At 45.0% G+C, this 17,513-nt stretch overlaps 1 protein-coding gene across 14 annotated transcripts in view; it reads left to right on the forward strand.

The window, feature by feature from the left end:
- Positions 1-17,513, forward strand: part of NCOR2 (nuclear receptor corepressor 2) — a 535,580-nt gene that overhangs the window by 468,895 nt on the left and 49,172 nt on the right. For 7 of the 14 annotated variants that reach the window (XM_088482127.1, XM_088482128.1, XM_088482131.1 and 4 more), the window contains 6 exons: positions 569-660; positions 744-846; positions 4,365-4,514; positions 5,383-5,472; positions 7,889-8,166; positions 11,566-11,914. In XM_088482127.1, coding sequence (XP_088338253.1) covers positions 569-660; positions 744-846; positions 4,365-4,514; positions 5,383-5,472; positions 7,889-8,166; positions 11,566-11,914 — 1,062 coding nt within the window. Of the gene's footprint in view, positions 1-568; positions 661-743; positions 904-4,364; positions 4,515-5,382; positions 5,503-7,888; positions 8,167-11,565; positions 11,915-17,513 lie in introns of all 14 variants that reach the window. The other 7 variants (XM_088482138.1, XM_088482137.1, XM_088482139.1 and 4 more) reach the window with 2 other exon arrangements.

The raw sequence follows: 17,513 nt of genomic DNA on the forward strand, positions 1-17,513 counted from the left end.
CAATCTGCCTGGCCTGCTTTGTGTACACATCAGAAGTACATGTAAAGCTGGGTACATACCTGACAGATATATCTGCAGATGATGGCCGTTTAGTGTGTATGAACGACCATCATCTGCTTGTGCCCGCGGGACCCGGCGGCCGGTTCAGGGGCATGTCCCGTCCCCCTCCTCATGGCTACCGCTGTGTGTGTGTGTGTGAGATCCGATGGACAGATATGTCTGCAGGCATATCGTGGTGCTGCTGAGCTTCTCTGGATTAGAGTTGAGGGGCTACTGATATAGGGGGAGATGTACTAGGCCTTAGTAAGAGATAACGTACCAACCAATCAGCTCTTAACTGTCACTTTAGGGGTATGTTTGAAAAATGCAGTTTAAAGCTGTTTGGTTGGTACTTTATCTCCGTCCACTTTCTCTCTCTTCAAGGCTTAGTACATAGACCCCTGTTTTTGATAAATAACAGTTAGGAGCTGATTAGTTGGTAATTTATTTCTCTCCAAAGGCTTAGTACATTTTACCAATAGAGGTAAATGATCTTTTTAAAATGTATTCTTTTGTTTTTGCGTTGCAGGCACCGCTCAAGGAGGAAGTCTCACTAAAGGTTTGCCCAGCAGTCGACCTTCCCCAGATCCACAAATAACATACAGAGGGTCCATTACACATGTTAGTCTTTATTATACACTTCTGATTCACACACTGGTGGTACTTTTTATGTTTTGTCCTTACACAAATATCACTTTTTGTAGGGCACTCCAGCAGAAGTACTTTACAAAGGAACCATATCGAAGATCATGGGAGAAAACAGCCCAGGCAGGGTAGACAGAATGCGGGAGGAACCGCTGTCCAAAGGTCAGGTCATTTATAAAGGCAAGAAAGGCCACATCCTGTCCCTCGATGGCAAGTTTGGTGATTTCCTTTCCTTGGAGCTGTTGTTAAAGACTGTGTAAAACATGATGACATAGGGCCTCATTTATCAACGAGTTTTATCATTCACAGCGAGTGATAAAACTTGTTGCATATGATAATGGTGCTCCTGCCAATCGGCTCCCAACTGTCATCTGCCTGAAAAATGACAGTTGGATGCTGATTGGCTGGAGCACCATTTATCATATGCAACAAGTTTTATCACTCGCTGTGAATGATAAAACGCGTTTATAAATGAGGCCAATAATGAGTTACGCTAGAAGTTCTATCTTTTTAAAAACTTACACTTGTATTCCTTATGGAAGTGATGAGTTCGCAAATGCTACAGCCAACTGGTGGCAGATATTCTAGATGATGTCCATTAAGCGATTTAGGGCTCTATGTAATAACCCTTAGAGAGAAATAAAGTGGACGGAGATAAAGTACAAACCAATCCGCTCCTAACTGTCACTTTTACAGGCTGTGTTTGAAAAATGACAGGAGCTGAGTCGTTGGTACTTTATCTTTCCACTTTCTCTCTCTCTCTCCAAGGCTTAGTACATAGACAACTTAGTCACTGACTAGTCACTAATCTTAGAGAGTAATTCAATAAAGCTGAGCGACACACACTGATTAAAAACAACCATTTTTTTAAATACTTTGCAGTGTTAAAGAAATTGAACCAAACTGTTTCTTTGCTAAACTACATTAACCCCTTGTAATGGTTTTGTGGGGTTTCCTCCCCTGAGACTTATCCTAAAATCACCACTTCAACGGAAGGAGGAGGTGCCGCCATCTGCGTCCCACAGGTGCTTGAGAGATCGAGCCGCCAATGGAAAATTCAAGTGGTGTCAACAAGGGTATATGCACTTTAAGCGGACCGTTCATTGTAGCTTTTAGTGTACTTCCTTCCTGACAACTGCGTTTTAACTGGTGTTTCTACATCTCCAGCAGTTGCAGGGTACTCAAGATGGTGGCTCCTTCAGATTAAGGTGCAATTATAAGGCATCTGTACATTGTAGGCCAGTGGAGAAGCTTCAAAACTTATGATTAATATTCTATTTTAAAATCCCAGAAACTGCTTATTTTTAGTAGTATCACTCATACACATTTGTGGTTAGTAATACCACACCTTCCATTAATAGATGCCTTTACTCTTGAGGTGATCATGAGGATTATTATTCACTGTTTATTATTATTTATTGTTGCCCGCGGCTTTGTCCACGATGAAATCGCTTCTGCCATCATTGTTTTTTATTTGAGGTCTTCTAGTTGCATTGCTTTGCATAGGGGCCCTGTCGCTGTAGTGGCACACATGACCAGCAGCGCTATACAGACTGGCGTCAGCAGTGCCTTCACCCACCACTCACACCAATGTCACTGTGTGACCTGTGCACAGACCGCTATGTAGCATATCCTATTCCAGTGAACGCGAGCCCGAAGCCCCTCTGCCCCCCTCCCCTTACCAGCCACGTGCAAAGTGCCACTCCTATCTCTTACATTGATGATGTCAATACATTTTGTTTTTGTTATTGCTCAACTTTAACTTGCTGGATCGAGATGAAACAAAGTGCAGGTTATTTCTAAGAGTTTCCACTACAAAATGATGCAGTTTTCAGTAGTTTCTGCATCAACTTTGAATAAACGGACCCAATTTTCTTATTATATTAGTGTAGATTTGTTCTTTTACACTGAAGAAGTGACTTTATTTTGCTAGGGTATGTATGTATTTGAGATTATATATTTACCTTTTCCTAGTGGTGCTATAAATGTAATAAATCTTAAAAAATGTTTTATCAGGAAACAATATTTAAAACTGATCTACTTTCTTCGTGCTTTCACAAAACAAGAGTGTGCAAAAGTATGTCTCTTTTGTGTCTGAGAAGGAGGTTGAGAAAAGTGTCATCACAACACAAATAACAAAACCATTCCATTTCTTGGCGAGAGGGTGATTTTAAATCACTAGACATAACATTTTGTCATTAAATCTTGTATAACAGCTCGAAAATCTGTAATGCATTCTCCAAATTTAATTGAAATGCTGATAGTCTCCCATATCCAAAATGCTTGGGACCAGGGGTAACTTGGATATAGGAATATTCCGTATTTTGGAATATTTACATACCATAATGAAATATATTGGGAATGGGACCCAAATCTAAACACAGAATGCATTTATGTGTTATATACACACATCCTACAGGTAATTTTATACAATATTTTCAATAATTTTCAAACAAAGTTTGTGTACATTGAACCATCAAAAAGCAAAGATTTCACTATCTCAGTCATGCTAAAAATATTCCGTATTTCTGAATATTTGGATATGGGAGACTCGACCTGAATTTGGGAAAATTAAGTCTGGCTAAATCCTTTATTTAACCATTTAGCTGATGACTTTTTTCCCACAAAACTGCTGATAAATTGTCTGTTTTATTATTTAATAAATATTAAAAATATTTTTTAATAATACATGTTAAATATTTTATTTTAAAAACAATGCCTAGGGCAGTGGTTCCCAAACTTTTTTGAATCACGGCACCCCAGTGTATCAGCATTGTGTTCACGACACCCATAAGGTGAATGTTTGTTAATGAGAAATTCAGAAGAAAATCTAGTGAAGTAGTAAAGTGAAGTAAATTGTGCTCACCTGTCATCCTTAGGTTCAGTTATGTGGTGGTGGACAGATTTGCGCTTCTATTTGTCCACATATTTACATTACATTGACCAAAAATAATTTGATTTGGTGCTGGACCACCAACCTGAGGCACCCCTGCAAGTGTCCCTAGGCACCCCTGCCAGTGTCCCAAGGCACCCCATGGTTCCGCGGCACACAGTTTGGGAACCACTGATCTAGGGGTTGTTTGGCACCCCCCAATGGCCACACTACCTTATAAACCAACTCCCCCACCCCTGTAAAAAGCCCATGTTGTTTGCAACCCCCTCCTCCTCTGTGAACAATGTAATTTTTTTTATTATATTGCCCCCTCTAGCCTCATATTTCTTTATATTACACCTCCCCCAGTGATGCTAGATCTCCCCCCCCCATGGACATACTGTATATATCCCCCTTCCCTGATTATCAGTCCCCATGCTGCCGCTGAACTCTGCCCTTGCAGAGAGTAGCCAAATAGCGCTTGGAGATTAACTAAATTCCCCCCCCTCACACTGTGATCTGTGGCGCATGTGCCATGGCATTCTGGGATGCGATTCTGGAAGTGATATCCACTGTGGCACTTCCGGGGAGTCAGAGGAGAACTGTCCTCCTCTTCTCAAGCCGGGGAACATAGCGGGGTGGCACAATCACATGTAGTGCAACCTTGCCAGGTGAAGCACTGCTTACTGAGGTCGCATCACATGTGACGCCGCCAGGTAAGTGGTTAATGACCTTGTTTACAATATTGTGGTTGCCAATATATTGAATTGATCATAGCATGCACGTTTGATGGTGTGTTCTTATTTAGGTAGTTCAACAACTCAAAACTCCAAAGAGGACAATCGGTCTGTTGGGTCCTCTCAAGAGGCAAGCGCTCCTAAACGCACTTATGATATGATGGAAGGACAAATTCCAAGAGGATTACAAGTTCGGGAGTTACCAGCTTGTCCTATAGAGGGTAAGTGCTACAGACTTTCCTTTGTATTTAATGGGTGATAAATCATAATATGTATACCCAGGCTTCTTTAAATGGGTTGTTCTACTGTAGACCTCTCCATATGTACACTTTTGCGTTCAGTGCAGTTACCAGATTTTCTCAGCACTGATAACTGGTGGAGGAGAAAGTGTGGTCCAGTGCTGGCAGTGGTAAGTAGGTGAGAATTTCAAACTCACTCTCAGTATTAATATAATGAATTTGGCTGCTGATTAGAATGAACTCGCTGGGGGCAGTATTTATTTAGCTGTGGGGCAGGTTCAAGGTGTGAGAGCCAAGAGTGCCGCCAATGGAGCCCCCTGTCAACCTCACTGACTGTCAGAATGGGCGTATATGGACAGTTGTGTCACAGGGATGTGACCGAATTGGGAATGGATAATAATAGGATAGGCACCAATCCTGATATGGCACTCCGTTAGATGTGTGGGGCTGTTTTCATTGTCTATGAACATTGTAATTCAATAAAACAATAATGTACAATTGTTTCTAATATTCTGTTTCGATTACAAAAGTGCCCATTGCATGTCAGATCTCTTAACAATGACAAATGTCTGTATTTTCAGCATTTCATTTTTAAATTTTCTTTTTAGTATTAATTTGCAAACGTGATAACGATTTTTAAATAAAATTACCAAAAATAAAAATATAATGGTTTACATCATGTAAATTCAGAATTTCTAGTCTTCTATTGTTGCATCAGAAAATGGAAAATGTGGTATATAACACTGTAAAATAGGCACCACTTCTACATTTTAACATTTTGGCTGATGTTTTTATTTGTAAACCTGACTCTATGGTATGATCGGAGTGTTGTCTTGCTGTTTGTGTGCAGGTTTAATGGGAAGAGCAATCCCTTGTGACAGACACAGTCCGCACAGCATCAAGGAACTGCCACAGCATATCCGAGGCTCCATAACACAGGGTAATACTGGGAACAATGTCCAGGTCTTCAGTAGGTTTCCTTTGTTATTGTATCTTTGTTATTGATATCTGTTAACAGTGTAGGGTTTAAATATTGGAGCTGATGCAGACAAGTACGCGTTTCAGTTGCATCTACTCTTAAGACCAGAGGGGTGTAACGGGGTGCTCTCACGCGTGTCAGCTACAGACTATGCAGAGTTGGATATAACAGAATATACCCCATGTTTCCTGGCGTAACCTATGTCCTTAGTATAGGGTTGAAGCAAGTGCCCGCCGGTTTATGACTAATTTCAAACCGAGCAGTCACACTGCAGGTTGCGTACCTCTCTGCGTACAGGTGGATATACAGTTTTTTTCCTCTGGGAGCAACATACACCTGGTTTACTTCCAACTCATTATCAGGTACTATGTGTTTAAAAATACTTTTCTGAACTAAAAAGGTTTTCAGCTGGCAAAGTTCTTGTAGATCTTTCCTTAGCCCTGGTGGCTTTTAGGCTACTGCTCTTGTTTAGCATTGGTTCCCCTATGCAGTGTCCGGTATACATTCAGGAAGCCAGCAGACGCAATGCCGACCGCCGGCTTCCCGACTGCTTAATCTGGGCGAGGGTTAAATGACAGGCATCTAAATCTAGACGCCTGTCATTTTACCGACGCCAGGAGACCGGCGCCCGGCATCCCGATTGAAGGGATGCCGGGCGCAGACAGCTACAGGGGAGGAGGGTTAGGTTTAGGGCTCACGGGGGGGACTTAGGGTTAGGCACCCCCCCGGGAGGTTAGGGTCAGGCTATGGGAAGGGGGGATTAGGGTTAGGCACCCCCGGGGGAGCGGGGGAGGTTAGAGTTAGGCACCCCCCTGGGGGACTTAGTTTTGGGCGGCAGGGAAGGGGGGTTAGGTTTAGGCACTTAGAGGGGGATTAGGGTTAGGTACAGGGGGGGGGGGTTAGGGTTAGGCACCCTAAAGGAGGGTTAGGGGGGGGTAGTATTAGGTTAGTTTATACAGGCGGTAAATCATACCGAATGCGCAGTGTCCATTGAATGTCATTCAGAGAGCATGGATAGTGTTAATGTACAGATGATGTCAGCATTGTTTGCATTTAAGGCATCGGATATCTTAAGGATTTAACTCTCACGGACAAAAGCAGGATTATCATGGGAGGGTTATATATATATATATATATATATATATATATACTGTGTATATTTATATATATACTGTGTATATTTATATATATATACTGTGTATATATATATATATATATATATACTGTGTATATTTATATATATACTGTGTATATATATATATATATATATTTATATATATACTGTGTATATATATATATATATATATATATATATATACTGTGTGTGTGTATATATATATATATATATACTGTATGTATATATATATATATATATATATATACTGTATGTATATATATATATATATATATATATATATATATATACTGTGTACTGTATATTTAGATTTGTATACACATACAGTACATAAGTCAAACATATGTCAAATACATTGCAAAAAACTTACCTTCCAGCAGATCTGATAGGTACATGATCTAGCAAGCTGGCACCATGTGCTTAAGGCCCGTCTCCTCGCGGAAAATTGCCGCGTTTCGCGGGTCAATCCAGAGGGGGGCGGGCCCAAATTACTTGAATCTAATTAAATCAGATCATATTGGCTCCGCCTCCTCCAAATTGACCCGCGAATCGCGGCAAAATTGCCACGAGGGGGCGGGGCTTAATGTGTTAAGTCTGTCAGGGGGGTCTCTGGGTACTCCGAAACCCCCCCCTGCATGCGCTACTGACTGTATAAATGATGTTTGATAAAGTATTTTATCCATTCTCTGTGGAAATGAATGGTTAAATGTGTGGAACAGCAACACTGTTGAGGTACATCATGTTTCTGTTCAGAGGACATGCTGTGAGCTAGGCAGATTCCTGCTGCTTAATAGTTTGTTACATTTTACCCTGGTTGCAGGGATTACCAAATGGTTTCAGTTCATCTCAGGTTGGTTTTGCATATACAAATAACCCATGCTGAAACGAAGACACATCTTTGGGTTTTGTATATTTGCTTACTTGGTAGTATAATCAGTAAATATTTGTATTTTAACCATTTAACCACACAGATAAAAATTTGCCGATTACACTATCGAAAATGTAGACTGTTGTGGGTGTCATTGGGCCTGGGAGACTGCTTCAAAACTAAGGTTGTAGATGAGCAGCCTGTTATCATCCACAGTGAAATGAATATGGCTCTAAAGGTTTCAGCATGGATTTGCTGCCTTGTGCCTTATGATACCTTTGTGTGTAAATAGATAACCTGCACATATTTTATACCATATACATCTGCATTATGTACTTTGTATAGGTTTCATGGGCTTTGTGTTCTCTGTTCAGGGATTCCTCGCTCTTACATTGAGGCTCAAGAAGACTACCTCAGAAGAGATGCTAAGCAGCTGAAAAGAGAAAGCACTCCTCCACGAAGCCTGCCTGATGCCTACAAAGTCAGAGCACATGAAGGCCTTTCAGGCCTGAAGCTGAAGACCCATGAGGACATGGTGGCCACAGTGAAGGAAGCTGGGAGATCTGTCCATGAAATCCCTAGAGAAGAACTGAGACAAAGCTCTGAGATTCAAGTCAATACACGGCCTCATAAAGAAGGTTCAATTACACAGGTATGTAGTTATTAAATGAGTACACTTTGGTGCCCTTTCAATGACTAATATGTATGGTGCCTTAACTAGGGGCGTGCAAGCGGTGCCGCCGCACAGACTGCAGGATCATTGTTGCGGTACCGCCCAAAGCATCCTTTGGACACTCCAGATATGCACACTGCAGCCTGTACAGCCGGCACTGAACATATGCTTGTTAAAAGCTTCATACATGTGTGTTTCATGCACATTCTGCCTAAGAGCTACATGTAAACACAACCATCTGTAGTTGCTACCGCTCTGCCAATCAGAGAGAACATTGGTAATTAAGTTAAATATAAAAAAGAGAGAGGATCAGGATGACCTGTGGTTATAAAGTTACAGATTTGTCCTCTTGCACGCAGCGCAATTGTTCCCAAACTGTGCGCTGGGGTACCTCGGAACATTTGCAGGGGTGCCTCAGGCTGGTGGTCCAGAAGCAAATCAAATTATTTAAGGTCAATTTAATGTAAATATGTGGACACACAGAAGTGCAAACTTGTCCACCACCACATAACTGACCCTAAGGATGACGGCTAAGCACAATGTACTTCACTTTATTACATTTTTTTTCTGAATCTCTAAATAACCAACTTAAACTTGGGTGCCGTGAAAACAATGCTGATACTCTAGGGCGCCGTGATTCCAATAAGTTTGGGAACCACTGACCTAGCGTCCATACACCATATGGCACGAGACTCCTTGCGAAATTGACCAGCTCCAGGAGGTGTAGCTTTCCTACTTTTTCTTTCAATTTTGCATCTTAGCGTATTAGGGATGCTGGGCTGCGACTTTAAGGAATTAGTTTTATATACATTCAAAGTCACAGATGAAGCTAAAGGAATGGAAAAAGACAGCGGCCGCTGCATTGTAGCACTCCGTATGCAAATTCAGACTCAGTCACGCATAGATCTTACAGAGTAGTTTTGTCGCCACCAGTTATTTATGCGAATATGACGCACATTTTCAGCAAGAAAGACGCTGGGTGTGGCTGAGTCGCCCAGGACCTGGAGCACCGAGTGTGGTTATTTGGCATAGCTGAAGTCAGAGTGTATGAGGACACATCTGTATTGTTGTAGAGCTGCATTGTTATAACTATAATGAGGTGGAAAATGATAACAGGGCAGACAAAACCACCAGTGAAGTGAAGAGTATGCTCGAATGCACAAGGGAATTGAATATTATGATGCTACAGGTAATTAATGATGGAATTTTAAAATTAAATATTAAAATCTGTTCCTGCGTAGTTTTCCCATGTTTTTACATAATGCTAGGTATATGGAGGTCTGAGTGTTCTGATTTTTTTTATTTTATAAAAATGCAAAATATATATGCACTCTGCATAAAACAATAAGAGTATTAGCAGTGTTTTATTCTGAGAGTGTCACCTCGCAGTGTCTGTGATAACATATGCCTTGTGAAATCACATTGTGACTGGGTGAAAGATCACTGCACACTTTAGCATACTTGGCTCTGGAGCGTGGAAGTCCTCAGGCAGATTTGTTGCTGTTGTCGTCGTGGTTGTGAGTCACTGGGCACGTCTCCATATTCTCAGAGCCAGCCCATGGAACCTCACAGCACAGCCAGCTACTTGATAGAGCCAGCAGAATAAGCTTTATAGCTGTATTCCAGTCACCAGGGGGTATCTTTCCATACCGGTATAAATTCTCCAGGCAGTACTGGAAAGTCATTGTATATTTTAAGGAAGAATTCTAGAAAAACAAACTCTTCTGTATAAAGTCACACATTTACGCATTGTGTTCTTCATACTTACAATGCACAGATATAGACTGTACTTATATTATCTTAGATGTTATTTTTACCTATTCCATGTGCAATGATTTGTGTAGCTTTTATAAATAAAGAAAAACTGACCCTGCTTTGTAATAGGAGAAATAAACTGGTAGCAGAGAGGTTTGTGTGTTTTGTGGGTAAAGTTTAGCCCATGTCCTCACCGTAGCACTCAAAGAATAGATGTCACTCTAAAGCTGCTTGTGTTTAATGGGGAATTAAACTGTGTAATAGAGACTTCCACCTCCAGCGAACCAACACCAGTGTAATTGGAAATGCTGAGGTGACCAACTGCTTTACACTTGTGAGTTGGTTAGTAAGCATATGTCTAGCTTGACCATCCAGCTCTAGGTGAAGTAATGGCCATGGTTTCAACACATGAAGTAGTAGGGCTGCACTATGTTATAACACCTATAAGTGCCCTATCCAATCATTGTTAGAATTCAGACCAGTCCTCTAAAGCCTTGCCATTGGGCAATGCCCCAATCTTGTCAGTCAGACATCCTTCTCCTGCCTTTTGCCTCCCAGACGTCAACCTTTCTAGCCTTCTTCCTTGTGTTTTTAAGAGAAGTTTTTTCAAATGGAGAACAATTTCAGGCAGATCTTATAGTTTGGGGTACAAGAAGGAATTTGAAGCCAGAATCCTTTGCTATAGTGGATTTTTTTTGGATGATACAAAGCTTTACTCTGATGCATGGAGGAGGCACATAACTAGCCTTTTGTCTGTGATGGACTGTGTGGATTAATACACAGCTGGGATGTCATACAGGTCAAACAGCTGATAAATGACAGGACCTTCACTTGTCCTGGATGTGTAAGGGATTTCAGCTGTCTGTAATGCAGTAGGAGCAGAATACTTTGTCAGAACTACAGTGGAATGTCAGAGTAATAGTGAACTGTGTATTGTTCCTTTATAGTTCATTTCTGAATTGTAATTTTGGGGCTTATTGGTCCTTGCCAGAAATGACATTTTATATGTTTTTAAATTACTGTTTAATTTATTTAGTCTTGCACTTCCTCTGGTTGACACTTACCCACTATCAGCTAGTCTCTCATGGCCTTCTGTGCTACAGATGCATGGGTCATCATTATTTTGGGGCATTCCTAGACTTTTTATATGGCTGCTACTGGCATTAACATTAGCATGTGGATATAACAGAAGGGAAATAATGATATGAGATACACCCACCATCGCTTTTTGTTATGTACTTGATAATAAATCAGCTGTAACTACTGTACCTGGAATGTGGCGATGCCTCTCCACGGATAACAAATTGGTGCCACTAGTGCAATGTAATGTGGACAAGGGAAATAATAAACACTGTAGATTCCTGTTGCCAAAATAAATATTTCCTGAGGAAAATTATAATGTACAGAATTGCATCTAGTAGGAAAGTAAATAATGGTAAAACATGTTCATCTTTTACATTCGGATCATTTGGTACTTTGTACTGGGCCTACAGAGTCCTATCTTTATGAGGATGAAAGTAGTTACAGTAGACACAGCAACTGCATATCCAGAAACCATCTATCAAATTTTATGTGGTTTTTTTAAGTTCTATTAAGACCATGTTTGTTCCTTTTCCTGTACAGGGTACACCTTTGAAGTATGACAGCGGTTCTTCTATGAGTTCCAAGAAGCATGATGTACGATCCATAATTGGAAGTACGGGTAGACCTTACCACCCTTTGCATCCAATGGAGGTCTTGCAAGACCCCAGGACTATGGAACGAGTGTATGATGAGATGTTGCTGAAAAGTAGATCTAGCTCCAGCTCAATACCAAGGGGAGCTCCTGTAATTGTACCAGACCCTGGAAAACCCAGACATAGTCCACTCTCATATGAAGATCATCAATTGCAACACGGGGCATCATACAGCAGCCATTTGAATAGAGGATCTCCTGTGACTACAAGGGAGTCTGCACAGAGACCACATGAAGGTAAAGGGTATTATGTGTTCATTTTCTCCCCGGAAGTTATCGTATATTTGTACAAAAGGCCTGATTCAGAGACTGACACTGTGGTGGTGATTACGCAGCAGAGCAATGTTTTACTACTACACATGCGTGAAAAGTCCAGAAATCCCTTACGGCGTATGCATAAAACCAAGTGTCCTATATGCCATTCACAATTGAGTATGGCATCGCTAACACTTGAGAAGGGGATTGCGATCCCTGGGCAGAGACTGAGAGGTGACCTAAAGTGATCGCAAAAAGGGGATGTGTTATGGGAGTGTCACAGGGGTGTCTGGGAACGCTGCTATGTTCTCAATCGCAAATCCACAGCTTTACAGGTCATGTTTAGTTGGTTTTGAGGAGAGTAGCTAGAGTAGATCTGCGCTTCCACTACCCCCCTGGGACAGCGGACCGGCGCTGAGCGGTAGCGCTGCGGTGTCCCAGGGGTTAATTGCATGCCAGGGGAGCGCGCCTTCCCTGTACACAGCCGGCGCCTCCCCCGCTGCACACAGCCTCTCTGTACTTGCCGATTGGCCCTGTGGCAGCGCTCCTCCCCCAGGCCGGCCTCCTCTCTGCTCCTCGGTGGCCATCTTTCCTGAAGCATGGTGAACCCTGCTGGACGCTGCTGATCGGTGGCATCGTGGTCTGGGTCCCCCGGCATACCTCTCCTCCGTTGGAATAGGTCTGTGTATGCAGCACTGTGTCCTACCAGACTCTGTGTCTGCGTAGTTGAGGATCAGCGCTGATAGTTCAGGGATTGATTTCTTTGCATTGTATGTGACTGCTAGCATCTGCTGCCTGTACTTTCACTTTCTACTGTCAGCCTTTTCACTGTCCCTGCTCTTCTTCTGCTAAAGCCCTTGCGGTGCGCTGATTGCAGGGCTGTTCTCCCACTATACTAACGCGTATCAGGGAGAGGGGTCACATACTTGCCATCATGTCTGAGAGTGATTTTCCTCTCCAGCTTCTGTGTACTACGTATAAGGTACCTATAGCGGAGGGGGAAGGTAGAGCGGAGGGGCTATGTCGGCGGCGTTTTTTATTGACACGGCCAATTACGGTCACGGCTCCAGTTCAGGAGCCGCCCTGGGCTTGTTTCGCTAAAGCGCTTACAACCCTAGTGGGCCAGTTAGCTCCGCAACCTGCGTTCCCTCAGATGGGATTGTCCCAGCAGTCAGTGGTGTCGTCACCCATGCAGGGGTTCCCGAGACAACTGATGGTACCCCATAGTATCCCTATTTCCCCTTCTCAGGAGCCTGCGTGGGTTAATTCTGACAAGTTCTGTGCAGCATTTGTCAGATGTGTTACAAGGGGAGTCTGCGTTGCAGCCTCATAAGCGGCCGGTGTCGTCTCTGTCCACTCCTTATGAGGATGACGAGGGGACGAACGATGATGGGTAGATTCTGGATCTTTCGGACCAAGAACCTCTCCGTACTAAAGAGTCGGACGCTAAGTCTAAGGTTTATATACCTGGCCTTATTCGTGCAGTCCGCACAGCTTTAGTTATTGAGGATGATGAACTTCTGGTATAAAAATCCAAATATGCCTTTTTCAAAGATGTTAAGGGTGACGCCACAGTGTTTCCTCTTTCGGGTCAATTGGTAGACCACTTAGAGGAGGCGTGGAAACATCCTGGCAAACGGTATCAGCCTCAAAGACGTTTAGCAGTGGCTTATCTGTTTGTGGACAATTATTTTGCTAAGTGGGAATCCCTGCCACAGGTGGATTCCCATGTGACACACGCCTGGTCTGAAATGCCACGTTACCCATGTCCTCCTTAAAGGATGCCACGGACCGTAAGGTGGAAATCTGCCTAAAGTCCGTTTATTCCCTCGCAGGGGGGGGCAGGGGGGGGAGGTTTCAGCCAGGCCGGCTATGGCCATTTGTTGGGTAGCCAGAGCTATGGAGCGCTGGGCAGATAGTTTAGAGGCGTCTTTCGGTTCCGACATTAATGAAGCGGCTTTAGATATCAGTACCCTGACTTCTCTGATTTTTTCGGCAGCTGTGGCGGCTCGTCGCACCTTATGGTTGTGATCTTGGAAGGCGGACGCTGATTCCAAAAAGGGCTTGGAAGCTTTGCCTTTTAGTGGAGAAGTCCTATTTGGTCCGGATCTGGACAAAATTGTAGCCACGCTGGCGGCAGCCAAATCGGCATGTCTCCCGTCTGCTGCAGTTCCTTCCAGTTCAGGTACGCCGTCCTTTCAGCCTTACGGGGCCCAGGGTAGGCCTAAAGCACAGTCCTTTCCTCGACAGGCTGGCCCCAAGAAATCGGCCAAGCCCCGGAATCAGATGACAAACCTGCGGCCTGACGGTCTGGGCCTCCCTTTGGGGGATCCCAAAGTGGGAGGCCGCCTGCTACGGTTCGCCCAGTGTTGGTCGGTAACCACGACAGACAGTTGGGTTCACGAGGTGGTTTCTCACGGGTATGCCCTCCTTTCGGCACAGACCCCCATCCCGATTCTTCACCACTGGTCTTCCATCAGACCGGAACAAAGCCACGGAATTGCGGAAGGTTTTGCATACTGCTCCAGGCTGGAGTTATAGTGCCTGTTCCATTCTCCCAGAGGGGCCTGGGTTTCTATTCCAATCTGTTTTTGGTGCAGAAACCCAATGGGTCGTACCGTCCGATCCTCAACCTCAAAGCACTCAACAAGTTCTTGCGGGTGCCGAGGTTTCGGATGGAGACCCTACGGTCCATCATTCTGGCGCTGGAACCTGGGGATTACATGGTGTCGTTGGACATACAGGACGCTTACATGCATGTCCCTATCCTTTCGCGCCATCAACCGTTCCTCAGGTTTGCAATCCGCAACGATCACTTCCAGTTCTGGGCGTTACCTTTTGGCCTGGCGACAGCACCACGTGTGTTCACCAAGGTTATGGCGGTCATGGCGGCTTCCCTGCAGCTGCAGGGAGTCCGCATGTTGCCGTACCTAGACGACCTTCTGTTGGTAGCAGGATCTCCGGAGCTCCTTCTACACCATTTGGATCTGACGATTGCAGTACTGCAACGGCACGGTTGGTTGATAAACTGGCAAAAGTCCACCCTGATCCCGTCTCAGAGGATTCTGCACCTCGGAGCCTTGTTGGACTCCAGTCAGCAGAAGATCTTTGTGACGGGGGAAAAGATCTCTGCCTTGCAGTTGAGGTTTGCAGTTGTCTGCAGAGTCGCCGTGTGTCTCTACACTCGGCAATGAGATTACTGGGCTCCATGGTGTCCGTGTTCGACATGGTGGAATATGCCCAGTTTCACTCCAGACCTCTGCAGCAATTGATCCTGTCCAAATGGAATGGACTGCCTCAGAGTCTCAAATCCCAGACGATGGTGCTCACTCCGGAGGTTCGCCTGTCCCTTGCCTGGTGGTTGCAGACGACCCATCTCAACAAGGGTCGTCCGTTTTGGGTGGCGAACTGGGTCCTATTAACAACGGACGCCAGTTTCCGGGCTGGGGAGCGATCACGGGTCCACACTTGTTCCAGGGCAGATGGACTCAGGCGGAAAAGGAGCTTCCGATACACATCTTGGAACTCCACACCATTTTCAATGCTCTTCAACAGGCCCATCGGGTTCTCCAGGGTCATCCCGTGCAGGTCCAGTCGGACAACGCCACCACCGTGGCCTACATAAATCGGCAAGGAGGAACCCGAAGTCGGGCGGCACTCGTAGAGGTGTCCCGCATCCTGATCTGGGCGGAGCGCAATCTCCCGGCCATATCAGCGGTATTCAACTGGGAGGCCGACTTTCTCAGTCGCCAGGACGTTCATCCGGGGGAATGGTCTCTGCACCAGGACGTCTTTCAACTTCTGGTGGACAGGTGGGGTCTTCCAGAGATCGACCTCATGGCGTCACGGCACAACAATAAGTTGCCGGTGTACGGGTCTCGCACAAGAGACGAAAAGGCGTCTCTGGTGGATGCTCTGTCCGTCCAGTGGACGTTCCGGTTTGCTTATCTCTTTCCTCCGTTTTCCCTTCTTCCACGGGTAATCCGGAAATTCAAACAGGAAGGAGGAACGCTCCTGTTGATAGCTCCCGCGTGACCCAGACGGCACTGGTTCTCAGACCTTCAGGGTCTCGTGGACATTCCTCTGCGGTTGCCGCTACGACCGGACCTACTGTCACAGGGTCCTTGTCTTCACCCGGACCGGACTCTGCTGTCTGACGGCGTGGCTGTTGAGACGGCCATGTTAAGGTCCAGGGGTTTTTTCAGCTCTGTAGTACGAACTACGCTAAGAGCTCGGAAACCGTCTTCTGCAAGAATATACCATCATGTGTGGCATACGTTCTTCTAGTGGTGTCGACCGAGAGGTTATGCACCTTGGGAGTTCCGTCTGTCTAGAGTGCTAGCCTTCCTACAGGCAGGACTAGACCATGGGCTTCGCCTTGCTTCTTTGAAGGTGCAGGTTTCTGCCCTGTCTGTCTGGTTCCATCGTAGGATTGCTACATTCCCTGATGTGTGCACCTTTATGCAAGGTGTTCTTCGAATTCAGCCGCCATTTGTTCCACCGGTGGCGCCTTGGGTTTTGGCTGTGGTCCTGAGGGCTCTCCAGGGACCGCCATTTGAACCACTGGGCTCAGTGCATCTTAAATGGCTGACAGCTAAAACAATTTTCCTTCTGGCCATCGCTTCAGCCAGACGTGTTTCTGATTTAGGGGCTCTCTCTTGTAGACCCCCTTTCTTGATATTTCATGGGAACAGGGCGGTGCTGCGCACTTGTCCTGATTTTCTTCCCAAGGTTGTTTCCCGTTTTCATATCAACGAGGAAATCGTTGTGCCGGCTTTTAACTCACCTCACCTTTCAGTGGGTGAGGCCACTTTGGACGTTGTGTGGGCCTTAAGGATTTATGTTGACCGCACTTCTTCGTTTAGGAAGTTGGACGACTTGTTTGTCCTCTATGGCTTCCGTAAAAAGGGCTGGCCTGCTTCAAAGCAAACTTTGGCAGGTTTGATCCGTATGGCAATTTCAGAAGCTTATCTTCATGAAGGCCTGCCGGTTCCATCCTCTGTGAGGGCTCATTCCACTAGGTCTGTGGCTCCTTCGTAGGCAGCTTGACGTGGTGCCTCTGCAGTCCAGATCTGCAACGCTGCCACGTGGTCCACTGTCCGTACCTCTGTGAGGTATTACGCGTTTGACTTCTTTGCCTCTCAGGATGCTTCCTTCAGGCGGTGGATTCTCCTTTCAGCACAGGAGCGTCCCCACCCTTGAAGGATACTGCTTTGGGACATCCCCAAGGTATCCTGTGGATACCCTATGGACCCTGAAGTAGAAAATATGAGATATGGTAAGAACTTACCTTTGTTAACTCTATTTCTACGAAGTCCATAGGGTTCCACAGGACTCCCGCCCTGTCGCACCTGTGCTGCAGATGGGCCTTGCTCTGGTCACCGGTTATTCAGTCTCCCTCTGGTGAGAATGTGATTCTTGTGTGTGTCCAGGTCTTTTTTCTCTCTCTTCCTTCTCCCCCTCCGGCCTATGGCTTGGTACGAAACTGAGATGCCTTGGCTCGGGGGCGGGGTATAGAAGGGGGACCCTAGTGCATCCTGGGAGGCTGAAAACTTAACTCTATGGTGTCATCACTTATACC

Source organism: Taudactylus pleione, unplaced genomic scaffold (genome assembly GCF_031769625.1).
Source record: "Taudactylus pleione unplaced genomic scaffold, aTauple2 ptg000282l, whole genome shotgun sequence".
NCBI classification, from domain to species: Eukaryota; Metazoa; Chordata; class Amphibia; order Anura; family Myobatrachidae; genus Taudactylus; species Taudactylus pleione.